General features: G+C 46.8%; 1 protein-coding gene across 5 annotated transcripts in view; it reads left to right on the top strand.

The window, feature by feature from the left end:
- PNPLA7 (patatin like phospholipase domain containing 7) overlaps window positions 1-27,004 on the top strand; it is an 86,214-nt gene that overhangs the window by 28,807 nt on the left and 30,403 nt on the right. For all 5 annotated transcript variants that reach the window (XM_046670116.1, XM_046670107.1, XM_046670084.1 and 2 more), the window contains 6 exons: window positions 9,832-9,909; window positions 11,710-11,915; window positions 13,571-13,702; window positions 15,007-15,130; window positions 15,734-15,847; window positions 23,781-23,850. In XM_046670116.1, the coding sequence (XP_046526072.1) occupies window positions 9,832-9,909; window positions 11,710-11,915; window positions 13,571-13,702; window positions 15,007-15,130; window positions 15,734-15,847; window positions 23,781-23,850 (724 nt within the window). The remainder of the gene's footprint in view (window positions 1-9,831; window positions 9,910-11,709; window positions 11,916-13,570; window positions 13,703-15,006; window positions 15,131-15,733; window positions 15,848-23,780; window positions 23,851-27,004) is intronic.

Genomic DNA, 27,004 nt, shown 5'->3' with positions numbered 1-27,004 from the left:
CTCCTCCAGTTGCCTCTCTTCTCAGAGGCTGCAGGGGCCCACTCCTCCAGTTGCCTCTCTTCTCAGAGGCTGCAGGGGCTCACTCCTCCAGTTGCCTCTCTTCTCAGAGGCTGCAGGGGCTCACTCCTCCAGTTTCCTTTCTTCTCCCAGGAAACTCCACCACGGGAGGTTTAGGTTGCAGGCTGGCGACATCTCGCCGGCTCTGGCCCCAGTCTTGCTGCTGGACATCGGGTGCTGGTCTTTGCTCCTTTGAAAGTGACTCTTTCCTTTTGCTGCTCCTAAGATATTTCTTTTGTCTTTGGTTTTCTGCAATTTCACTATGATAGAACTGGGTGTGGATTTCTTTTTATTTATCTTGCATGAAACTCACTGGGCTTCTTCAATCTGTGTCTCTGAATTCCTTTTGAGAAATTTATCAGCATTACTCTTTAAATATTGTCTCTGCCCATTTTCTCTCTTCTCCTTCAGAAACTCAAATGAATGTATGTTCTCATTTATTCTTTGTTAGTCTTACCCTTTATTCTGGATTTTCCATTAAAAAAGTCTGTCTATCCTTGAATATAAATATTTTTATTTAAGTTCACTAATTCTGTTTTTACAGTGCTAATCTGCTGGTAAACCCGTGTGTGGAGTGCTTAAGTTTCGTTATCCTATTTTGTGGTTCAAGAATGTCTACTTTTAAATCCGCTGTCACGGTTGAATAGTTTGTAGTTATGGCCAAATGTTCCAAATTTGGCTCTCATCTTCTTCAACAGTGAGCACTCCTGCGTTTCTGTAGGTGTCAGGCCTCTCCCTCAGAGTCCCTGTTTTGTTCCTGTGATCCTTGCCCAGAGTGCCTATCTCTCGTTGTGCCTTGTTGTCCTGGGTGACTGTGTGTACGGCGCTCACTTGTGGGAATCACCTGAGCCCGAGACGATGGCACCTTCTTGCAGGAGGGGCCCTGGTCCTTATATTCAAGCTCGAGGCCACCCAGACATCCCAAAGCTGGGCTTCGGAATTCCTCAGTTATGTTTAAAAAATTTCTATTTATTATATTTAATCCAGCAATAAAACTGTCAGATTATTTTAGTGACGTTTTCTCAGTTTCATTTTAAAAACTTTAAACAAACTTATTTTTATTATTTTATTTTTATATTCAGTCATTGGTTCATCTAGAATTTATTTGTTTTCCGTCTTCTTATTCACCATGGAAAGCTTCAAATGCGTCAAAAGGCAGTGGTGATAGCCTTAGGAACCCCAGGTGCCTACCCCCCAGCCAGGGATCACTGCTCACAGCAAGTCTTTCTCCAGCTCCACTGCCAGCCCTCCCCAGTTATGTTCCGTCTGAAAATTTCAAACAGTGTCCTGGACATCCCTCTCTGAAGGCTGAGGATGCTGTTTTAAAACAAATCCATAATGTCATTCTCACAACTAAAATGTTGAACAGGCTCATATCATGATCCACCCAGCCAGTGTTCGTGTTTCCTCAGCTGCATCGTGAATGGGTTTTTTCAATACTTGTTAAATTTTTTTAGCAGACTTTATTTTTTAGAGCAGTTTTAAGTTCACAGCAAACTTGGGGAGATTGTAGAGATTTCCCATAGATCCCCCTGGCCATACACATGCACAGCCTCCCCCATTATCAGCGTCCCCCCCAGATGTCCATTTATTGCAGTTGATGAAGCTACCCATCATTATCACAGAGTCCACAGATTACATTTGGGTTCACTCTTGGTGGTGTACATTCTGTGGGTTTGGACAATGTATAATGACATGTGTTCATGATTACGGTACTGTAAAGAGGGTTTTACTGCCCTAAAAATTCTCTGTGTTCTGCCTGTTCGTCCCTGCCCCCCCAACTGCTTACAACCACTGATCCTTTTACTGTCTCCATAGCTTTGCCTTTTCTAGAGTGTCATACAGTTGGAATTGTACATATGCAGCTTCTTCAGATTGGCTTCTTTCACTCAGTCATATGCATCTAAGGTTCCTCCTTGTGTTTTCAGGCCTTGATAGCTCATTTCTTTTTTTTTTTTAATGCTTGATTCCCCTTTTAAAAGAGACACTCATTTTATTTTATTTAATATTTATTTGTATTTTTGATGAGGCAGATTGTCGCTGAGCTAACATCTGTGCCAATCTTCCTCTATTTTGTATGTGGGATGCCCCTACAGCGTGGCTTAATGAGCAGTGTGTAGGTTTGTGCCCAGGATCCGAACTGGTGAACCCTGGGCTGCAGAAGCGGAGCACGTGAACTTAACCACTGCGCCACCGGGCAGCCCCTCAATAACTCATTTCTTTTTAGTGCTGAATGATATTCCACTGTCTAGATGTACTACCATTTATTTATCCATCCGCTTACTGAAGGGCATCTTGGTTTCTTCCAAGTTTTGGCAATTATGAGTAAAGCTGCTATAAATATCTGTGTGCGGGTTTTTGTGTGGACCTAATTTTTCAACTCATCTGGGTAAATACCAAGGAAGATGATTGCAGGATCATATGGTAAAAGTATGTTTAGTTTTGTAGGAAACTGCCAGACTGTGTTCCAAATTGGCTGTGCTGTTGTGCGTTCCCACCAGCAATGGATGAGAGTCCCTGCTGCTCCACATCCTCACCAGCATGTGGTGTTTCCAGTGTTCTGGATTTTGTCCATTCTAATAGGTGTGTAGTAGTATCTCGTTGTTTTAATTTGCCCTTCCCTGATGACATGTGATGTAGCATCTTTTCATAGGCTTATTTGCCATCCATATTCTTTGGTGAGATGTCCATTACAGCCTTTGGCCCATTTTTTAACCAAGTTATTTGTTTTCTTATTGTTGAGTTCTAAGAGTTCTTTGTATGTTTTGGATAAAAATCCTTTATCAGATGTGACTTTTGCAAATATTTTTTCCCAGTCTGTGACTTGCCTTTTCATTCTCTTGACAGTGTCTTTCACAGGGCAGAAATTTTTAATTTTAATGAAGTCCAGCTTATCAATTCTTTTTCTAATGGATCATGGCTTTGGTATTGTAGTTAAAAAGTCATCGCCCAAAGCAAAGTCATGTAAATTTTCTCCTATCTTCTAGGAGTTTTGTAATTTTGTGTTTTACTTTTGGGTCTATGATCCATTTTGAGTTAATTTTTGTGAAGAATGTAAGGTCTGTGTCTAGACTCATTTTTGCACGTGGATTTCCAGTTGTTCCAGCACCATTTATTGAAAAGGCTATCATTTCTCCCTTTTATTGCCGTTGCCCCTGTATCAAAGATCAGTTGACTATATTTATGGAGGGTCTACTTTTGGGTTCTCTGTTCTGTTCCATTGGTCTTTTTGTCAATATTTCACCAATACCACACTGTTTTGATAACTGTAGCTTTACTGTAAATCTTTTATTGACAGGTAGTGTCAGGTTTCTGACCTTGTTCTTCACCTTCAATGTTGTATTGGCTGTTCTGGGTCCTTTGTCTCTTCAGTATAAACTTTAGAATCAGTTTGTCAATATCCACAAAATAAATTGCTGGAATTTTGACTGGGATTGCATTGAACCTGTAGATCAAGTGGGAAAGAACTGACACTGTGACAATATTGAGTCTTCCTATCCATGGACATGGTCTGTTTCTCTAATTATTTAGTTCTTGTTTGTTTTGTTTCATCAGAGTTGTGTAGTTTTCTCATAGAGATCTTGTACATATGTTGTTAGATTTAATACTTAAGTATTTCATTTTTTGGGGTGCTAATGTAAGTGTTATTGTGGTTTTATTTTCAAATTCCACTTGTTTATTGCTGGCATATAGGAAAGCAATTGACTTTTGTGTCATAACCTTGTATCCTGCTATAATTGCTTATTAGTTCCAAGAGTTTTTTTGTTGATTCTTTTGGATTTTCTACATAGACGATCATGCCATCTATGAATAAAGAGAGTTTTTATTTCTTCCTTCCCAATGTGTATACATTTTATTTCCTTTTCTTGTCTTATTGCATTAGCTAGGATTTCCAGCGTGACAGTGAAACGGAGTGGTGAGGAGGTATCCTTGCCTTGTACCTGATCTTAATGGGAAAGCTTTGAGTTTCTCACTGTTAAGTGTTATGTTAGCTGTAGATTTTTTATAGATATTCTTTATCAAGTTGAGAGAATTCTCTCTTTGTAATTTACTGAGAGTTTTTATCATGAATGGGTGTTTGATTTTGTCAAATGCTTTTTCTTCATCTATTAATAGGATCCTGTGGTTTTTCCTCTTTAGCCTATTGATGTGATGGGTTACATTAATTGATTTTCAAATGTTGAATCAGCCTTGTATAAGTGGGATAAGTCCTAGTTGGTTGTTTTGTGTAATTCTTTTTATATGTTGTTGGATTCAATTTGCTAATGCTTTATTGAGAATTTTTACATCTATGTTCATGAGAGGTATTGGTTTGTGATTTTCTTTTGTTATAATGCCTTTATCTGGCTTTGGTGTTAGGGAAAGGCTGGCCTCATAGAATGAGTTAAGAAGTATTCTCTCTGCTTCTATCTTCTGAAAAAGATTGTAGAGAATTGTCATAATTTCTTCCTTAATATTTGGTAGAATCTACCAGTTAACTCATCTAGTCCTGGTACTTTCTGTTCCGTAAGGTTATTAATTGTTGATTCAATTTCTTTAATAGATATAGGCCTATTCAGATTGTCTCTTTTTGTGTGAGTTTTGGTGGATTATGTCTTTTAAGGAATTGGCTCATTTAATCTAGGTTATCAAATTTGTGGGCATAGGGTTGTTCATAGTATTCCTTTATTATCCTTTTGATGTCCATGGGATCTGTAGTGATGGCCCCTCTTTCATTTCTGATATTAGTAATTTGTGTCTTCTCTTTGTTTTCTTAGTTACCCTAACTAGAGGCTTATCAATTTGATTGATCTTTTCAAAGAACCAATTTTTGGCTTTGTTGATTTTCTCTATTGATTTCCTGTTTTCAATTTTATTGATTTCTGCCTAATTAATTTCTGTTCTAAATTTTATCATTTCTTTTCTTCTGCTCACGTTGGATTTAATTTGCTCTTCTTTTTCTAGTTTCCTAAGCAGAAGCTTAGATTATTGATATTAGATCTTTTTTTCTAATATGTGCTGTCAGTGTTACAAATTTCCCTCAAAGCACTGCTTTCACTAGATCCCACAAATTTTGATAAGTTGTTTTTTCATTTTCATTTAGTTCAAAATATTTTCAAATTTCTCTTGAGATTTCTGCTTTGACCATGTGTTATTTAGAAGTATACTGTTTAATCTCCAAGTATTTGGGGGATTTTCCAGCTATCTTTCTGGGTTTTTTAAAATTTTATTTTTAAAAAATTTGTTATTTTTTAAAAATTTCCTTTTTCTCCCCAAAGCCCCCTAGTACATAGTTATATTTTCTAGTTGTGGGTCCTTCTAGTTGTGGCATGTGGGATGCCACCTCAGCATGACCTGATGAGCAGTGTCATGTCTGCGCCCAGAATCCAATACAGTGAAACCCTGGGCCGCCAAAGCGGAGCGTGTGAACTTAACCGCTCAACCATGGGGTCGGCCCCTATCTTTCTGTTATTGATTTCTAGTTTCATTCCATTGTGGTCTGAGAGCAGATATTGTACTATTTCTGTTCTTTTAAATTTGTGAAGGTGTGTTTTATGGCCCAGAACGTAGTCTATGTTGGTGAAGGTTCCATGGGAGTTTGAGAAGAATGTGTGTTCTGCTCTCATTGGACAAAGTGGTCTATAGATGCCGTTTGTATCCAGTCGATTGATGATGCTGTTGAGTTCAACTGTGTCCTTACTGATGTTATGCCTGCTGGTTCTGTCCATTTTTTTGAGAGGGGTGTTGAAGTCTCCAGCTGTAATAATAGATGTGTTTGTTTCTCCTTGCAGTTCTATCAGTTTTTGCCTCACCTATTTTGATGCTCTGCTGTTAGGTGCATACACATTCTCTTTTGGATTGTTGTATCTTCTTGGAGAATTGACTCCTTTGTCATTCATTATGCAATGCCCTTCTTTATCCTTGATAATTTTCCTTTTCTGAAGTCTGCTCTGTATGAAATTAATACATCTATTCCTGCTTTCTTCTGGTTAGTGTTAGCGTGGTATATCTTTCTCCAACCATCTACTTTTAATCTATATATGTCTTTATATTTAAAGTAGGCTTCTTGTAGTCAATGTCTGGATGGATCTTGTTTTTTTAGCTACTCTGACTATCTTTGTCTTTTAATTGGTGTACTTAGACCATTGATGTTTAAAGTGATTGTTGATATAGTTGGATTAATACCTACCATATTTGTTATTGTTTTTCATTTGTTCCCCTTGGTCTGTGTTCCTATTTTTGTCTACCACTCTTTTTCTTCTTTTTGTGGTTTTAATTGAAAATTTTATGCGATTCCATTTTCTCTCCTTTCTTAGCTTGTCTGTTATACTTCTTTTTTCAGTGGTTGCCCTACAGTGAGCAATGTACACTTACAGTCAGTCCAAGTCCTCTTTCTAATAACACAGTGACATAATAAGAAATATATATATTAGTCTCTGCCCTCAGTTCCTGACACAGAGCTCCTGAATCCTTGGAATTTGCTGGGTTCTAGGAAATGAGACAACTCTTCATGGGCTCCTGGATCTGGGCCTGGTCACCAGAAAGACGAAGCCATGGTCAGAAGCTTGGAGCTTTTAGCTCCACCGCCATCCTCCAGGGAGAGGAGGGAGACTGGAGATGGAGTTCAAAATCCGTTGTGCCTGTGTGATGAAACCTCCATGAAAATCCCTGAACTGTGGGGTTTGGAGAATTTCTAGGTGGGTGGATACATGCACACTGGGAGGGTGGCACACCCCAGCTCCATGGGGACAGAAGCTCTTATGCTTGGGACCTTTCATGTCCTTCCCTATGCATGTCTTCATCTGGCTGTTCATCTGTGTCCTTTATCACATCCTGTATTATGTAGTAAACCAGTAAACGAGTTATGTGAGCCGTTCTGGCAAATTACTGAACCTCAGGAGGGGATTGTGAGAAGCCCTATTTGTAGCCAAGCTGGACAGAAGTGTCGGGGACCCTCTACTTGCGATTGATATCTGAGGTAGGGGGAGTCTCGTGGGACTGAGCCCCTCTCCTGTGGGATCTGATGCTCACTCCAGGTAGTTGGTGTCAGAAATGAATCCTAGGGCACCCAGTTGGTGTTCAGAGAGTTGGAGAATTGCTTGGTGTGTGTGGGGAAAAAACCCACACATTTGATGTCAGAAATATTCAGTGTGTAGAGAAAAAGGGATTCTTTCCTTAATCACTATACCACTTTGTAGGTAGTGCAAGTACCTTATAATAACAAAATAACCATAAACCCTCCCTCCGGTCCTCGCATGGTTGCTGTCTTTCATTTCCCCTGCATATAAGTGGACGTAGTTGAGTACATTGTTGCGTTTTCATTTTGAACAAACTTACCTGTTAGATCAGTTAAGAATAAGAACAATGAAAAGTTTTACTTTACCTTGCTTCTTCCTTCTTTGACACTTTCCTTTATGGAGATCTGAGTTTGTGATCTGTGCCGTCTTCCTTTTCTCTAAAGAACTTCTTTTAACATTTCTTGCAAGGAAGGTCTATTGGCAACAAATTCTCTGGGGTTTTTTTTTTCTTTTTATTGAGTTCATAATAGTTTACATCATTGTGAAATTTCAGTTGTACGTTATTTCCTGTCTGTCATCACATAAGTGCTCCCTTTCACCCCCTGTGCCCACACCCACTCCCCTTCCCCTGGTAACCACTGAACTGTTTTCTTTGCCCATGTGTTTGTTCATATTCCACATATGAGTGAAATCATATGGTGTTTGTCTTTCTCAGTCTGGCTTATTTCACTTAGCATAATTCCCTCCAGGTCTTTCCATGTTGTTGTAAATGGGATGACTTTGTCTTTTTTTGTGGCTGAGTAGTAGTCCATTGTATTTATATACCATATCTTCTTTATCCAATCATCAGTGGATGGACACTTGGGTTGCCACGTCTTGGCTATCGTGAATAGTGCTGCAGTGAACACAGGGGTGTATATGTTACTTTGAATTGTTGATTTCAAGTTGTTTGGGTAGATACCCAGTAGTGGGATAGCTGGGTCATACGGTAATTCTATTTTTAGTTTTCTTGAGGAATCTCTATGGTGTTTTCCATAGTGGCTGCACCAGTTTGCATTCCCACCAGCAGTGTACGAGGGTTCCCTTCTCTCCACACCCTCTCCAACATTTGTTATTTTTAGTCTTAGTGATTATAGCCATTTTAACAAGTGTAAGGTGGTATCTTAGGGTAGTTTTGATTTTCATTTCCCTAATGATTAGTGATGTTGAACATCTTTTCACATGTTTATTGGCCATCTGTATATCTTCTTTGGAAAAATGTCTCTTCATATCCTCTGCCCATTTTTTTATTTTGGTTTTTATTGTTTTTTTAAAATTTTTATTGAGATTGTCAGTTTACAATCTTATGAAATTTCAGTTGTACATTGTTGTTTGTCAGTCATGTTGTAGGTGCACCACTTTACCCTTTGTGCCCACCCCACCCCCCTTCCCCTGGTAACCACCAATCAGTTCTCTTTGTCTACATGTTTAACTTCCACATGCGAGTGGAGTCATACAGAGATTGTCTTTCTCTATCTGGCTTATTTCACTTAACATAATTCCCTCAAGGTCCATCCATGTTGTTGTGAATGGAACGATTTTATTCTTTTTTATGGCTGAGTAGTATTCCATTATACACACACACACACACACACACACACACACACACCCCATATCTTTGATCAGTTGTTTATTTTCTTATTGTTCAGTTGTGTGAGTTCCTTATATATTATGGAGATTAACCCCTTGTCAGATACATGATTTCCAAATATTTTCTCCCAGTTGGTGGGTTGTTTCTTTGTTTTGATTCTAGTTTCTTTCAAATTCTCTCGGTTTTTGTTTGTCTAAGAAAGTCTTTATTTCTCCTTCACTTTTGAAGGATAATTTCACAGTGTACAGAACTTTAGCTTGGTGGTTTTTTTCTTTCAACACTTTAAATATTTCAGTCCACTCTCTTGCCTGCGTGGTTTCTGAGGAGAAGTCAGATGGAATGCTTATCTTTGTTCCTCCATTGATAAGGTATTTTTACCTCTGGCTTCTTGCAGGGATTTCTTTATCCGTGACTTTCTCTAATTTGAATATGATATGCCAAGGTATAGTTTATCTGCTTGGTGTTCTCTGAGCTTCCTGTGGTTTAGTGTCTGACATTAATTTCAGTCATTAGTGCTTCAGTGTTTCTTTTGTTTCTTTCTGTCTTCTCCTTCTGGAATCCCCATCATGCATATGTTACACCTTTTGTAGTTGACCCACAGTCCTTGGATATTCTGTTCTGTTTTTATCAGTCTTTTTTCTGTCTGCTTTTCAGTTTTGGAGGGTTCTGCTGACATGCTCTCCAGTGTGGAGATGCTTTCCTTAGCTGGAGCAGCCTGGACACCGGGTGTGAAGAGGCATCCATTGCAGTCTGTGCTCCTGACCTGGAGCATGTGGCTTGTATGGAAGAGGGCATCCCACCCTTGTTCTTGCCAGTTGGTCCAGCACCGTTCATTAAATAAATCACCTTTCTCACTGAAATGAAATCCTCTCTCTGTTACATAAGTTCACAAAAATGTTGATGTGCATTTCTGATTTTCTGTCTGTCCCACGATGTTCTGTGTGTCCTGTGCCGATATCACCAGTTTGATATTGTGGCTTTACAGAGTGCCCTGGCATCTGCTGGGTCCCTGTTCGTGGTCGATCCCCAGAGGGTTTTATGTATTCTGTGCCCATGTGGCTCTGCCACTTTTGGAGCCAGGTGCAGCCTCCATTTAAACTTGTTTCTCTGTGCTCTTTGTGTTGACACTTGCATTTCTGTTTTTAGGACCCTTCACTGTTGGATGGCCGGGTGACCCTTCTCCATGTCCCTGGGGGCACGGTGGTGTCAAGGCAGGGAGACCAGGTGAGCGAAGAGCTGCGGGGTTTGAGGGAGTGGTCACCAAGGCTGCCCAGTCCTGTAGCCTGGTGCTGGACGGAGCTCGGAGGAGGCAGCCTCACTGTGGTCCAGCCTGGGTGTGTGCTGGACGCCCGATGCAGGGTCTGTTCTTCTGTTCCTGGAGGGCTCTTTCCCTCAGGCTGTAAGATGTCTACAGATGTGTCGAGGATCACTGGGCCTGTCCTCTTCACAGGAGTGGCACAGATCCCTGCTTGACATGTGTGCAGACACATGAGTGTTTACAAAGGGTCCTTACTGAGCTCACCAAGTCAGGTGCCGAAGAAATAATTTTGTTGTCTCAGTTTTCAAAACTAGATACAAATGAAAAGTAATTTTGTTTTTCGTAAATGAACCAAATTTCTGATCCTGAGAACCTTGCACTGCTCAGCAGGTGGTGGTGATCTCCAAAGCATCTGCCTCATGCAGCCCGTCTCTCCGGTCATGGCCGTCTGGCCCCTGCGTTAGCATGGTGGAAAGTATTTGGTTTGGTTTGCTTTTAAAGCAGCTTTAGTGAGAAAGGTCTTCCTTGCTGGGAGAGCAGACCGAGCCTGGGTCTCCCACTTCTGCGCTGTTCCTCCACTGGAGCATCATCATCTGGGCCCAGGTGACCGCAGCTCCTGCCACGGTGCTGAGCTGAGCGCAGAGGTGGGGGCAGGGCATGGAGGACAGACCTGCCGGGCAGCAGGAGCCCATGGGTACCAGGACGGGAAGACGCAGAGGCCCCAGCCTGTGGGGAACTGGGCACTTCAGGCCTCCTGAGGCCTCTCACGGAGACTTCCCCACAGGCGTCAGCAACCTTGTCCTCTCTCCCTCCCTCTTTTCTTTTTTCTCTTTGTCTTCACCATAAGCAAGAAAGACTTCTCCTTTTCCTCAGAGGAAGCACACTGCCGACTCTCCTGCACGGCTGGGAAGGCACTCTCCTCCCTTAGCAGGCCTCAGTCCTCTCCAGAACCTTCTGCAGCACTGAGCACCCAGGTGCCCCTCAGAGGCTGCGGCTGGAGCAACAGCTGGCCTCTGTCTGCCCCCTGGCCTCCCAGACCCTCAGGCAGCTCAGAGCCCATGAAGCACAATCAAGCCCCCCTGATTTCTGCACAAACCAGAGAGAAGGGGTCCGACTAGGGTAGGGTGAGCAGATCCGGAAGGAGGTTGTATGATGGACACAGTCAGCTGTGGTTGGCATCAAAGTGCCCTCATGGCATGTCTACAGACGTTGGACCCAAAATGCCCGTCACATGTGCATGGTGGTGTGGTATGGGGAGGGGTCTGCTGGCCGGTCTGGTGTCCACCCATTCACCAGCAAAGCCTGTCAGGGCTGCATGGAGAGAGAAGGCAGTGCCCTCGGAGCTGCTCCGTGCTGCTGTTGCCTGGCAGCCAGGGACTCGGGGCCTGGGAGAGGCCCACCCAGCCACAGGCATGGCAGTGTGGGCTGACCAGCGTGCAGGCTGTGGGCCGCTTTTAAGGGAGAGGTTATGTCGTCATCTCTGGTGAACATTGAGCTGATCACGTATTTGGGTAGAACAGTTAAACACATGGGTGCCAGGATGGAAAGCGTGTGCATCTGTGGCCAGGCTCACTGCTGTGGACCTACTGAAAAAGTAATCTCCTGTGTTGGCAACTAAATGATAAAACTATAGACATGCTGGAATATTTCCAGTGAGAGTCTGTGCCCAGGGCAAGTGACAGCAGCTTGCCTGGCGGCTCCTTGGCCCAGCCCGCTGCAGAGCCCGGGCCTTATGGGGTCCCCGGCTGACGCCTCTCGTTTGGCAGGATGTGAACATCCTCTTCGTGGTCTCGGGGCTGCTGCATGTGTACCAGCGAAAGATCGACAGTGAGGAGGACACCTGCCTGTTCGTCACACGCCCTGGGGAGATGGTGGGCCAGCTGGCCGTGCTCACCGGCGAACCCCTCATCTTCACCATCAAGGCCAACAGGGACTGCAGCTTCCTCTCCATCTCCAAGGCACACTTCTATGAGTGAGTCCTGCCCTGTCCCCACTGCTGTCCGACTGCCAGGCTCCCGCCCTGCCCCGCGAGGCCAGGCTCCTCTGTGTGGCGCTGCCTGGCCCTCTGAGCTCGTTGGTGTCACATGGGCTGTCGTGGGGCCCACACTGGGCATCTCACAGGTCCTGCCCCTCACCCTGCTCACACTTGAGGAGACAGAGTCCAGGGAGAAAGGCAGGACAGGGGTGAGATGCAGGAAGGGGTGTTGTGCTGCAGGGCAGCCACCACGCCCCTCTGCCTCTGGAAGCTGAGGTGAGCTCGGGCTCCTTCTCAGGAAGGTGGTTAGTGTGGTCGTCTCCTTGGCTGGACGTAAACCGTGGTCAACCCCTGCCGGTCCCTCCAGGTGCAGACCTGTCCTTCGCCTGCCGGAGGAGCATGGGGCCAATGCCTTGCCTGATCCCTGTGTGTGTGTCATCTGTGTGTCTATGTGTGAGTGTCCATGTGTGTATATTTGTGTCCATGTGCACCCACATGTGTGTCCCGGTGTGTTTGTCATTTTTTATCTGTGTATGCCTATGTGTGTCTCTGTGTCTTTGTGTTCGTGTGTCCATGTGTCTGTCTGTGTATATCTGTGTGTGCCTGTGTGGTCTGTGTGTTTTTAAGTGTGTGTCTGTGTGTGTGCTCACAGCGTGAGTCCCCTGATATAGGCAGCTCCTGCCCTGCAGACGTCCTCCGACTGGTGCCCTGAGGAATCCCATGCCCCTGGGCCTTATATACCAGATTCACATCTCCCACCAAACTCCCTCCTGAGTTCAGGCTCGTGTGTTGGGCTGCCATCCTGACGTTCCCCAAGATGTCTCAGGGGCTTCCACAATCTGACCTCCAAAGCAGAACTTCATATTTTCCCCCAATTTGCTCCTGTTCCTGTTTTTGTGATCCCAGCGACTGGTAGCTCCACTTGCCCCTTGCTCAGGCCTGAGTCACAGAGTCGTCCCAGCCCCTACACTCTCCATTGTCAGTCCAGCCTGACTGCAGCCTGTGAGCTGACCACTCCCCCTGCTGCTGCCTTCCGGAAGCCTCCACAGTATAGTGGAGTGCCCTGCTTCTGCCTTAATCCTCAGCAGCTTGTTCACACATGGCAGCCAGGGAGACAGGCTGATCATGTTCCTGCTGGCCGGAGCCTGCCAGTGACTTCCATCACATCCACGATCGGCCTAGCACCTTTCCTTTTCCCGCTCAAGGCCCCGTGTGGTCTCTGCCCACCGACCTCTTGGTCACGTCCTCACTCCTGTGCCCTCCAATCAGCCCCCCAGCTCTCCCCACTCTGGTCTTCATGGGACTGTCATGGGGCCAAGGGCTTTGCATCCCACTGCCAGTATTGGGGCCTTATGCATGGCCTGTGCTCCGAGGACATCCGTGGGGTAGGCAACAGCCTGGAGAGGGGCTCCAAAGGTTCTTCCAAAGCCGCTGGCCCCTGGGCACACATGGGCTGCAGTAGAGCAGGTGGCTGACCAGGTGCTCTGCCCTGTCCTAGCCCTTGGCCGGTATCTGCGTGCCCAGCTACATGGGCATTGTGGTTTGATAAGTGGGGTGCAGGTCCTGCCTACTGTCAAGCGCCGTGGTCTGGAGCGAAGGGTAGAGTGGTGGGAGTGGCTGTGTGACGTGGGGTGACTGGGCTGGCTTGGCAGGATCATGCGGAAGCAGCCAACTGTTGTGCTGGGCGTCGCGCACACCCTGGTGAAGCGGATGTCTTCCTTTGTGCGGCAAATTGATTTTGCGCTGGACTGGATGGAGGTGGAGGCGGGGCGCGCCATCTACAGGTAAGTGCACACTTTTCTGCCATCTGTGCTGTCCTGACTGAAAGTAGGGCAGCTGTGAGCAGGGCTCAGGTGGGATGGAGACTGCTGAAAGGAGGGTGAGTCCCCTCTGGCTCTGCTCTCCGCGGCCACCCGGGAGCACGCTTTGTGGCCTCCTCCGGGCTTTTGTGCACACATGCACACACTCAGACACACGCTTTTTCATGAGCGTCTTTCCATATCAGTACATATGAATCTACACTGTCCTTTAAGATGAGCAACAGAAGCAGTGTGCAGACAGCGTCTGTGGAGGTTCTCTGTGCTGAACAGTCCCTGTGGCCTCAGGGGCATCCTTAGCTCCAGTGGAATGACAGCAGAATTCAGCCTCACACTCACCCAATCAGACAGACCTGTATTAGAGCTATCAATTTTCATGGTACTAAAAATTGAAAGTAGGGCTTGGCCCAGTGGCGCAGCAGGTAAGTTCGCACACTCTGGCGGCCTGGGCTTTGCCAGTTTGGATCCCGGGCATGGACCTATGCACCGCTTGTCAAGCCATGCTGTGGCAGGTGTCCCACATGTAAAGTAGAGGGAGATGGCACAGATGTTAGCTCAGGGCCAATCTTCCTTAAAAAAAAAAATTGAAACTAAGGAAATTTTAAGTATTTAATTTTTTTTTCCTGAGAAAGATTAGCCCTGAGCTAACATCTATGACAATCTTCCTCCCTTTTTTTTTTTTGCTTGAGGAAGATTAGCCCTGAGATAACATCTGTGCCAATCTTCCTCTATTTTATATGTGGGTCGCCGCCACAGCGTGGCTGACCAGTGGAGTAGGCCCACGCTCAGGATCCAAACTCGTGAACCCCAGGCCACCAAAGCGAAGCTCGCTGAACTTAACCACTACGCCACCAGGCTGGCCCCTAAACATTTCACTGTTTATTTAAAAATCACAATAAACCTTTTACATGGTAGCATATATATTTTTTAATGGAAAAATAACTACATTTTCCAAAACAAAACAATTTAGTAAGAAGACTGCATTCTTTTTTTTTGGTGAGGAAGATTTGCCCTGAGTTGACATCCGTTGCCAGTCCTCCTCTATTTTGTATATGGGAGACCACCACATCATGGCTTGATGAGCGGTGTGCAGGTCTACTCCTGGGATCTGAACCCATGAACCCGGGCTGCTGAAGCAGAGCACACCAAACTTTAACCACTACACCACTGGGCTGGCCCCCAGACTGCGTTCTTTTTTTCTTTGCCACCTCCAGTGGCTGTGGGCTTCCCAGCGGTGCCCTGCTTACTCCCAGCAACCTCTGTCCCCACAGGCAGGGGGACAAGTCAGACTGTACCTACATCGTCCTCAGTGGCCGGCTACGCTCAGTGATCCGAAAGGACGATGGCAAAAAGCGCCTGGCGGGGGAGTATGGCCGAGGAGACCTCATCGGTGTGGTAGGGCCAGGCCCCCACCCCGCACCCTGCCTCGGGAGCCCTCATCCAGGGCGCAGGCCTTTCCTGTGTGGCCCCAGTGCTCCACCCACAGTTTTCAGGGTGGCTGGCCGGCCCCCAGCCTGGGCTGCAGCGCTAGGGGTGCATGAGCCGCAAGAGTTGCCTCCTGCAGGTCCCCAGGGAGAGTGGCTGGCTGGGTGCGGGGAGGCTTGAGAGTGGCCTCTTCGCCCTCCCCCAGAACATGCCTGTCAAGGTGGTTCCTCCAAGACCCTTGTGTGTAGAATGAAGCCCTGAGTGAGTCACAGCTGACTTGCCTCTTCTTGGTCCCTTACAGGGCAGCCTGTCTGGGGGTGTGGGGGCCCCTTTGGCCTCTGGCAGGTTCTAGTGCTGCTGACAGTATGTCCACTTGCCAACACTCACTGACGCTTCCTCCACCAGTGCAGGGGTGGGAGGATGAGCTCCTCTCTCTCCCATTTCTCACCTGCACGCCATGTTCTGGAAGGGCTGCCATGCACTCTGCTCTCCAGTTCTGGGCGCAACCAGCTGGGCCCTGCAGGGCTGGTGGGCATGAGCTGTGAGGCCCCAGCATCCCAGCTTCTCTTCCAGGTGGAGACCCTCACCCACCAGGCCAGGGCGACCACAGTGCATGCAGTTCGGGACTCAGAGCTGGCCAAGCTTCCGGCAGGAGCCTTAACATCCATCAAGCGCAGGTACCCACAGGTAAGGGCCCCTGTTCCAAGCTGCGTTAGGGAAGCAGGACATTCAGACTGAAATCATCATTGCCATGCAGTGTGTTGCATCCTGTACTAAGAGCCAGAGTGAGGTACAGATTGAAACATAACCTGGAACAGGCAGGTTTCATGGTTTGAAAGGAAATGTCAGCATGGACTAGCCCATAGGGATGAGGGCCTCAGGGCAGGTGGCCTGGGCACAGGCAGGAGGCAGGAGCAGCGTGTGGGGCCCAGCAAGTGAAGCTACCTGGCACCGCCATGTTCCTACGACTTCCCCCAGATGAGCCATCTCACAAGCGATATGTAAAACCAGTAAGGTTTGGGATTGGGGTTGGGGTTAGGGTTAGGATGTTTACAACAAGTGGGAACATGGCATGATGAAAGTGCAGTTTTAGATGGTGTGGGAGCTTTCCTACTCTCGCAACTCAGGAAAGGTGAAATTGAAATTTGGAGAGGGCGGATGTAGGCTCAGGCCAGCTGGCGGTTAGTTCAGGCGGCAAAATGAGGGGGGTTCGCCGTGCTTTGGGGGTAGTTACTGTGGCTAGTTTTCTGATATTCGCCTCCCTGTCTCTAGGTAATAAGAGTGCAGCCAAGGAAATGGGGGAGTCTGTGACCTCAGAGGTCTGGAGGAGGTGGGACAGGGCTGCTGCTGGACAGAATCAGTAGTAGCGGCTGCCTGAGAAAGGACTGGCCTGAGGCAACTGTGAGGGCTCAGGCGCGCTCCTTCCCTGTTAAAATGCATGCACGTGTCCTGCAGATGTCTCCCTTCTAGAACATGGAAAATCTCCCGGTTTATTTTTGAAGTTAACATGACTTTAATACCAAAATTTGATAAAAATAAGGCAGAAAACTTTTAATCATTTCTCTTAGTACCATAGCTATAAATACTCTAACTATTAGGAAATCAACTATAAAAACTATGTGTCTTATTAGGGTTTATTAAGGAATGTTAATCCAGTGTTGGAAAGTTATTAAAATATGCTTAATTATGGCAAGAATTAAAAGAGAACCCCCTTACGATTATATCAAGATATTTGACAAAATTCAGCCATTACTCATAAACACTCTAAATAAAATAGGAGTGAAAGGAGACCTGTTAAATATAACAAAGACCGTTTATTCCAGACCACCAAAGTCTAGAACAAGACAGACTCCTCGTTAGCTAACACAAAAAGTTTAAAAAGTGAAATGACTGATATATATTTGGATAAGGACTAAAAATTATATTTGCAGATAATATATATCTTTTTTTAGTAGAAAACTCCAAGGAAACAAACTACAAAAATTTAAAAGAGAAATTGGTAGAGTTCTGTGGATCAAGATCAGCATAACCAAATCAAAAATTTCCTCTTGTCAACTTAAAAAGCAAATTTGCCTATTGCTTTACCCTCAAAATGAGTTTATTTGGGAATAGCCAAAAGAATTGCCATTTGGGACATACAAATGCAAACCACAGGCAAATCCAGACAACACAGGAGGGAGGAAAGGGGGAGAGAGAGGGTGGGGCTGCTCTAAAGGAAAGTCTATTGGGGGAGAGGAATAGATCAGGGCAGGAATGGCTTCCCATTGGCTGGGCTGTGGCATTTCTGGTTAGCTGAGCTGCAGCGTTTCTGATTGGCTGGGCTATGGTGTTTCTAATTGCCTGGGCTGCAGCATTTCTGATTGGCTGAGCTGTGACATTTCTGATTGGCTGGGCTGTGACATTTCTGATTGGATGGGCTGTTGCCGGGTGGGAGAGAAGTCCTCCCTTGGAGGGAAAATGGTTGTCCTGCTTGTTTGAACTAGTTGGTGATGCATGGGCTGAGGCCTCCCCTGCAGGCCCGCCCCACCTAGCTTAGTTTGGTTTTTCACTCATTTCACAGTTTGCACTTCAAGGTAGAAATGGAAAAGGAGCAGCCGTCCCAGTTAAAGTAGCAGCGTTCTTAAGAGATCAGTCAGGCAGATGCTGGCTTCTTGAGCAGGCGGCAGGAAGTGGCTGCAGGCCTTGCTATGTCCTGTGTGGGCTGGCCCAGTCCCATTACAGGGCAAGGCTTTTCACTCAGAAACCAGGTAAGGGATGTTTTTTTTGGACAGTGTAGAGTGCTTCCCTGGGGAAGCAGCTCGTGAGGCCAGCTGGCTCTGAGGCCGGTACCCAAACGCCAGCATCTACAGGAGTCTTTCCTCGGGGCTGCCCCAGTCTCCTTGGTGGCACAAAGGAGCTGGCACCGGGAGAGGCTGGAGTCTCCCCTTGATGTGCTGCGTGGTTCTGGCTCCTGCGTTCACCCTTCCGTCTCTGGGCTGGTGCCCCTGCAATGACAACCCCAGGGGCTCTGTCTCCAGCCTCCTGGGATTGTGGGGGCTTTTGATTGCTCTGGTGATTTTGTCATTCATGCTGCTGCTGCTTCTTTTTCTTTGGCATCTGAGCTAACATCTGTTGCCAGTCTTTTTTTCCTTCTTCCCCCCAGAGCCTCCTAGTACATAGTTGTATATTCTAGTTATGAGTGCCTCTGGTTGTGCTATGTGGGATGCCACCTCAGCGTGGCCTGTGGAGTGGTGGTGCCATGTCCACGCCCGGGATCCAAACCGACAAAACCCCACTGAAGTGGAGCTGTCAGAATCCCAGGCCACTGGAGTGGAGTGTGCAAACTTAACCACACGGGGCCAGCCCCTCATTCTTGCTTCTTTCCATGGTTACAGTCTGCGTTTCCTGTAAGGGAAAGCTTTCTGCTCTTCCCATGTATTTATTCATTGATTTTGTGTGTTGGTGTTGACTCAGGAGTCTTCTTTTACTATTAGAGGGTTTGTAATCCTTTGCTGTTGTCAACCTACAAAAATGGAAACCAGTTTAAGAGGCAAAGCATTTATTTGGGATCAAAGAATTGCAACTTGGGGAGCACAGATTCAGGTAGGAACCCAAATAGTGTCCTAGTAGAGAGTAAAATTCAGAGGCTCTTAAAGGCAAAGAGGGAAGGTTGTATTAGAAAGAATGTTAATTGGAGTTGTAGGCAGAGAGCTAGTCTTGGCTAAACACGGATTGACTGTTGATTCTATCTTTGAAAAGTCCACCATCCTGTTTTTGTGATCAGGATATCTGTTCTACTGACTTCTCCAATGATTGCTTGTAAAACAACTGCTGTTTTGGCCCAGCCCAAAGGTTTGGTCTAGTCTAAGGTTCAAGACAGCAAGGCAGTTTCTCTGGAAAGGCAGCTCCAACTCCATTTTAAAATGGCTCCACCATAGTCAACTTTGACACCATCATCTTTCATTTGGATATATGTTTCCCAAATTTGGCCCTGGGGGGCTCCTAGGGCTCCTTCCGACTACCCTTTTTGTTCCCTACCTTGGCACTGGTGGCTGCATTTCTGCCTGGAGCCATGGTCCCTTTGGTGGAGCTGGGTCCTGGGGATGTTGGCCCACTCAGTGGGCAGAGCAAGGGACCATGGCAAGGGACCAAGATGAGCATCTCCCCATCAGCAGTGAGAACGTCTGCTTCCACATCCTGACCTATTTATTTATGAGCAAGTGCGGCCCCTCCCTCAGGACCACCCCCTACTGCCACAGAATGTCACTGTTGCCACCCCCTAAACAGACACTCCCACCCCACACCAGACTGCTGCTGTCCCCTCACACCCTTATCACTTCCAGTTCTTAGAACCCTCTTCCCTCTGTGTCCACTAGACCTGGGCTAGGGGCTGCCATGGGATGGGTGAAGTCCCCAGGCATTTCCATGGGAGCACCCAGTCTCACCCCAGGTCACCCAGCCCCACTCACCCTCCTGAGACTCACCGAGGAGACCCCTTTCTTCCCTCCCTTGGCCTATGTCTTGTGGGGTGAATCGAATCTGATGGGACTCGAATCTGATGGCCCTGCTAATGTCTTGTTTAAGCACCAGGAGACCCCAACAGATGGCAGAATGCTCATCATGGTGGCTGGGGCCAGCTCGTGTGCCACCAGGAGCTTTGGGGTCACTGGGAGCAAGGGCGAGCAGGGCCATGTTCTGCCTGGGAGGCCACAGCTCCAGAGTGACTACTGGTTTGAGGGTTAGTGTATCCTAGAGGCTGGTGCCCTCGTCATCAGGAAATACCTCTCAGCTGCACCTTTTGAGGCCACTGCACAACACATGATGTGGTACTGTCCTGCCAGCAGTTTTGGGTGGCATGGTGTGGGGTGGGGCCCATGGGGCCCATGGTCATAACTGGCCCCTGGTTTTTGGTGATGCTCTGTAGAGTCAGATGCTTTGAGAGTCCTCAGATGGGGGCAGAAAAGGCCAACCACCACTGGAATGAGTGTGGGTCCTGTCGAGGCAAGCCCTGCTGTTGGGCCCTCCTGCTGAGGACAGAGGCTGGTCGTGCTCCCGTCGGCTGCCTCTTCTGCAGGGCTGCTCCCTCGTGGGCCCAGAAAAAGACCCTCTGCTCACACTCACTCCCTCGGGGGCCCCAGACCATCCCCATCTCCAGCAACCTTCCTGCTGCTTTCTGCCTCTGCCTCAGCGCCTTTCTGTCTGCACAGTGGGGCCAGGGTCCCCCCACCCTTTGGGGGGTCATCCTCGGAGGGGGCTGCAGCTTTCAGCTTAAGCCAACACCCAAGCAGACCAGGCAAGCAAGCTGGAGTCTTCCTTCGTCCTGTCAGCAAGTTGAGTGGCAGCGCCTGGGTGTAGTGTGAGCTGACAGAGGAGTCAGTGCAACAGGGAGCTTGCAGGGCTGGGCCCCAACTTCTGCAGCTCACAGGAGCCCTGAGCCAGACCTGATGCTTCTTCTCTATCGCACAGCCGGTTGCTGCTGGGCTGCCCAACAACAGCTGGGGTGCGGTGGACACATGCTCAGAGCAACCAGGTGGGGGCTGCCCTGGTTGTGTGCTCTCCCGCAGGCATGTGCTCTCCTGCAGGCATCTAGCCTTGTCCTGGACTCTGGGCTGCACACTCTATGGTGGGTCGGTGAGCTCACCCCTGGCCCTCCAGCACAGGGAACCACCAGCCACACCCCCTGTGGTGGGGCTGCTCCCAGTCAGCCCCTGTCCCATCCTCAACAGCAACTGGCCACTTGCTGTCTCTTGGATTTCATATAAATGAAATAATACCAAACACAGTATTTTGTGTCTGGCTTCTGTTGCTGGGTTGGTATTTGAGGGATCCATGTTATTCTGGGTGTTGCTGACACGTTCTTTTTATTGTTACGTAATATTCCACTGTGTACCACAGCTCCTTGATCCACTCTCCCTTTGATGCGTATTTGGCTTGTTTCCAGTTTGAGGTTGTTATGAAAAGGCTGCTAAAAATGTTCTTGTATAAATATTTTTATGGCACATTTTTCATTTCTCTTGGTAGCTACCTAAGAGTGGACTTGCTGGGTGATAGAGCAGACATATCTAACTTTTAAAGAAATTGCCAACCAGTTCTGAGTCCCACCACCATGCTCTGCATCATCACCAGTGCTTAGAGTGATTATCTCCTTTGATGTTAGCTGTTCTCTTGGCAGGAAATGGCACCTGTTGTAGTTAGAATTTGCATTTCCCTGATAAGTAAAGGTGTCGAGCACCATTTCATGTGTTCATTGGCCTACTTTGAAACTTTTTCACTTGGTATAGAAATGATCACTTTTTAAATTAGCTTTAACTTAGAATTATTATTAATTTGTAATTGTGATAATTATATCGTGGTTATGTTTTTAAAGGCTCTTAGATTTTAGAGGTACAAATTCAAATGTTAATGGATAAAATGCTATGTTTGGGATTGGCTTCAAAAATTTTCAGGTTGTGTGTGTGAAGTGAGATGATTGGAGCTGGGTGACGGGAAAGGGGTTCACTGTACTTGTCTCTCTGCCTTTGTGTGTGTCTGGAATTTTCCATAACAAAATGCAGTTTTTTAATTAGCTCCATTTAAGAGTTTGATGCTTGATTAGTTATATATAAACCAGACTCCTTTTTAGCTTCTGTTTTGGACCACTCTGCTCAAACTATTTTTTAACTCACATCCTAAAATTTGGAGAGTTTCACTTGCATCTTCTGTGGGTCTTTGGCTCCAGGCATCCTGGGGGTAAAAGTGGATCTCTGAGTTAGCTTGCAGGGGGAGGGCTGGCTGGCAGGGGCCAGGAGCCGCTGGTTCCTGTAGCATAAGGTCTCAGTCAGCTGTGTCCAGAGTCAGCCCCAGAGCTCTCAGCTATAGACGGACAGGAAGCAAACCAGAGGCTGAGGCTTGGGAAGGCAGAGTGCAGGATGTCGATGCAAATAATCCATAATCAATCTATAAATCAAAATTGAGGTGAGATTATTATGAACCAGGTTTGAGGAGTGTGACCCGGGGCTTTCCTTCCCCAAGGAAGGCAGGGCACCAAGGAGTGGGTGTACAGAGTGGTTATATACAGTCTTGGAACAAAGAGCATTCATCACATATGACAGGAATGTCTCTTTACTGCTGTCACGAGATGCTCAGCTGGCACAGCACGTCAGTGGTCAGCAGGTCAGTGGTCACAAGGTGAGACAGCAGATCGGTAATTAATCCTTAGTTTCCAGGAAGAGATGCTTGTCCTTAAAGACATGCCAATGTAGGGGAAGCTACACCCCTGTCTTTAAGGGTGTCATTCTTGTCTTTGGAACATAGTAAATGTTTTAAAGCAGATGTACAATGCATGCTTAACAGGCCACGTCAGGTCCTTTTGGAAAAACCAGGTCAGGCCAAATTAGTTTTAAACCAAATGGCTTCCTCATATACTCCAATATGTCCTATTGCTTTTGATTTATTTGTCAAGGAACAGAAGCAGCATTTGCCTTAGGAGCAGTATCAAAATTACGTCGTCAGTGCTTTCAACTTGCTATCCTAGATAATTTCAGTTTTGTTGAAGCTGACAGCAGCTTCTCTTTTCACACTGATCCTGCACTGTATCTAAGAGTCACAGTAATAGGCTGCCTGTACAGTACATCCTCTGTCATGTTGTAAACTTTAGCAATTAAAAAATATCTAACTCACTTTATTTTTATACAAAAGTATTTAAAAGTAAATTGCAGATATTTTGACGTTCCAACCTTAAATACTTCGGTCTTTGACTCTAAAAATTTAGTATTAATATAACCAACAATAGCATTATTATGTTGTCAACTTAAAAAGCAAATTTGCCTGTTATTTTATCTCAAAACGAGTTGTTTCAGAAATAGCCAAAAGAATTGCAATTCAGGATACGCATTCTATGGTGAACCATAAGCAAATCCGGAGAACACAGGAGGGAGCTGCTTTTATAGAGAAAAGGGGGAGAGGGCGGGGCTGCTCTAGAGGGAAGTCCACTGGGGGAGAGGAACAGATCAGGACTACAGCAGCTTCTCATTGGCTGAGCTGCGGCATTTCTGATTGGCTGGGCTGTGGTGTTTCCAATTGGCTGGGCTGTTGCCAGGTGGGAGAGTAGTCTTCCCTCAGTGTTAAAGTGGTTGTACTTCCTGTTTGGAGTAATTGACATGCACCATGCGGTGAGGGCTCCTCTGCAGGCCGCCCTGTACAGTGTAGTTAGGTTTCTTTATTATTTCCCACAATATTTAAAATGTGGTATTTCCCGAGTATTATGTAATGCCCTGCCCATGTGTCCCCCAGGCCAGGTGCTCAGGAGTGAGTGGTGAGCCCCTGGCTCTGGGAAAGCCCCTCAGGGCCTGAGGGACACCTCTCCTGTCCTGTCATGCCTGCCACGTGGTCATGGTTTCCCCTGGTGTCGGCCCAGGTTTCCTGCCTTGGATGTGATAGGAGCAGCCAGGGGTGCAAGGTCATAGGGCATGTTCCCCTCACACCTGCCAGCCGGCCGCAGGGTCAGGTAGGTCCCAGTTCCCGGGACCAGACGGCTGACCCCAGTGCCTGCCCAGGCCCAGAGCAAGTTACAGCTGTGATGGTGTGAAAACGTGGATTCAAGGTACTTGCTTTTTGGTTTAAAATGTGTGGTTTGGGGTCTCAGTTCTTTCTGTGCCCCCAGGTTGTGACTCGGCTGATTCACCTCTTGGGCGAGAAGATCCTGGGCAGCCTTCAGCAGGGAACTGCAACAGGTGCGTCTCCGGGCCTGGCACCTGAGAGCGCTGCCCACCTCCCTCAAATCCCAGCCCACTTCACCCATAGCTCCGCCCACCTCACTTAGTGCCACGCCTGCCTCACCCAGAGCCCCGCCCACCTCACTGGAGCCACACTCATCTCAGCCGTGCTCATCTCACTCAAGGCCCCTCCCACCTCACTTAGCGCCTCGCCCACCTCATGAGCCCCACCCAGCTCGCCCAGAGCCCTGTCGCATCCCCCAGAGCTGTGCTCGCTGCTGCCGGGAGCCCCGCCTCCCTCAGTGAAGTCCCAGCACCTTGCCTCGTGCCCCACGCGCGCTGAGCCCTGCCCACATGGCTGGCGCCCCGCCCACCAGCCCCGCACTCTGAGCTTGTTGAGGCTGCTGGGATTTTGGCAGCCAGAGAACTTGCTGAAATACACGTTGGTGTGGGCAGCACTGGGCAGGCTCTAGTCTTTGAGCTCCCTCTCCCGGCTGTGCTTGTTGGCTCGCGGGACAGAGGCAAAGGAGTCTATATGGATGGCGTGGACCTGTGCTGAGCAGCAAAGATGGTGACTGTTCTAGAATGTTAGGAGTTTTTCTGTCTCACCTTACCTATCCTCTTCTAGTTCTTTTTTTATTGCAGTAACATTGGATTATAACATTATATAACTTTCAGGTATACATTGTAATATATTTTGAATTCTGTGTAGATTACATCATGTTCACCACCTGAAGACTAATTACCATCCAGCACCACAAACATGTGCCTAATCACCCCTTTTGCCCTCCTCCCTCCCCTCTCCCCCATGGTAACCACCAATCCAATATCTGTTGCTATGTGTGTGTTTGTCATTGTTTTTATCTTCTACTTGTAAGTGAGATCATATGGTATTTGACTTTCTCCCTTTGAGTTATTCCACTTAGCATAATACCCTCAAGGTCCACCCATGGTGTCACAAATGGCCGGATTTCATCATTTCTTATGGCTGAGTATTATTCCATTGTGTATATATACCGCATCTTCCTTATCCATTCCTTTGATGGGCACCTAACGTTGCTTCCAAGTCTTGGCTATTGTGGATAATGCTACGATGGTAGGGGTGCATGTATCCTTATGCATTCTTGTTTTCATGTTCTTTGGATAAATACCCAGCAGTGGAATAGCTGGATCATACGGTAGATCTATTCTTAATTTTCTGAGGAAACTCCATACTGTTTTCCATAGTGGCTGCACCAGTTTGCACTCTCACCAGCAGTGTACAAGGGCTCTTCTAGTTTTTTTTTTTTTTGAGGAAGATTAGCCCTGAGCTAACATCTGCTGCCAATCCTACTCTTTTTGCTGAGGAAGACTGGCCCTGAGCTAACATCCATGCCCATCTTCCTCCACTTTATATGTGGGACACCTGTCACAGCATGGCTTGCCAAGCGGTGCCATGTCCACATCCAGGATCTGAACCAGCGAACCCTGGGCCGCCAAAGCAGAATGTGCGAACTTAACCGCTGTGCCACCGGGCTGGCCCCTGTTCTTCTAGTTCTAATTATGAGAAAGTGCCTTCTTCAGGAGCCACTCACTATGAGCTCTCGGCTCACTGGCCTCAGACGGTTTGAGGACTGTGATTGCACCATCTGAGTCTCTCCTGGTCAAGAGTGTGGGATTCCAGCCTTCTTGCTGTTTGATGACCACCTTCTTGCTTTGGCCTGTCCTCTCTGCCCTGAGCACCTGTCAGGAGAACCTTGCCTCCCTCTACCCCAAGCCACCACCCCAGCGTCACATCCCTGACCCCCGTCCACCCCCAGTGTTCTCAACTCCTCAGTGCCCATTTTCCGCTTCTCCCAGCACTTGTTGCCACCTGACACGTCGCATGTCTTCCTAGTTAGCTCATTTATTGTCTGTCTGCAGCACCAGTGAGCGAGCTACAGCGGGGCCAGACTCTGTCTCTTGTCTCCAGTGGTAACCTAGGCACAGAACTGAACGTTCATTGAAGGCATGAAGGGTGGGCACGTGTGCCATGTGGAGGCAGCCAAGTGGGGCGGGCACCACCCCATTACACTCATCTCAGCTAACCACATCTGCACAGACTGCTTCCAAAAGAGGTCACCTTCGGAGGTTCCTGGTGGACATGAAGGGTGGACACGTGTGCCATGTGGCGGCAGCCAAGTGGGGCGGGCACCACCCTATTACACTCATCTCAGCTAACCACATCTGCACAGACCGTTTCCAAAGGAGGTCACATGCGGAGGTTCCTGGTGGACATGTATTTTTGGGAGTTGCTGTTTAATACGTCGTATATCTTTTTTTGTTTTACTTTTAACCAACATGCATGGTTGTGTTTGAAGTGAGTTTCTTGTAGAAAGCACACGAAACTTTCTTGTAGAAAGTTGGGTCATGTTTTTCTCATTCCTTCTGATAATCTGTGTTATTTGTGTTCAGACCATTTACATTTAATGTGATTATTCATATATTAGGATTTATGTCTGTCATTTTATTTGTTTTCTGTTCTCCCCCCTTTTTTTTTCAGTGTTACTCTAATTCCTCTTTCCCATCCTCTTTTGAGTTGCTTGAATGTTTTTGAGTATTCCATTTTTATTCGGTTATGGTTTCCAGTACATTTCTTCATACACTATTTTCAGTAATTGCTCTAGGGATTGCCATACTCATAATTAACTTATCCTTGTTTTTTAAGATCAACGTTTTATAACTTTAAGTGGAATGTGGAAACCTTATCACTGTTTAGGTCACTTTATTCTTCACTTTTGTTGTCTTAAATAATACTGCTACAAACATTGAAAACCCCCTCACACAGTGTTACAACGTATCCTTTCAGCCATCAAACACAAGGTTTAAAACTTGAGAGGAGTATAGTCTATGATCTTTACCATTTCTGTCGCTCATTGTTCATCCTGGTGTTCGAAACTTCCTCCTGGTATCATTTCCTTCCTTTGTAGTAGTCCTTTTAGAGCAGGTCTGCTGCCTACAAATTCTCTTAATTCTTTGTCTGAGAATGTCTTTACTTCACCTTCATCCTGAAAGTTATTTTTTGCTGGATGTGCAGTTCTGTTTTGACCATCCTTTTATTTCAGCACTTTAAAAATTTCGTGCCAGTTCCTTCTGGCCTCCATTACTCCTAGCAAGGTTCTGTCATTTGAGCTGTTCTCGGTTAACTGGCATG

Source organism: Equus quagga, chromosome 1 (assembly GCF_021613505.1).
Source record: "Equus quagga isolate Etosha38 chromosome 1, UCLA_HA_Equagga_1.0, whole genome shotgun sequence".
Classification (NCBI taxonomy): Eukaryota; Metazoa; Chordata; class Mammalia; order Perissodactyla; family Equidae; genus Equus; species Equus quagga.
The sequence above is the reverse complement of the archived record's forward strand: the minus strand, read 5'-3'. Positions and strand labels throughout refer to the sequence as shown.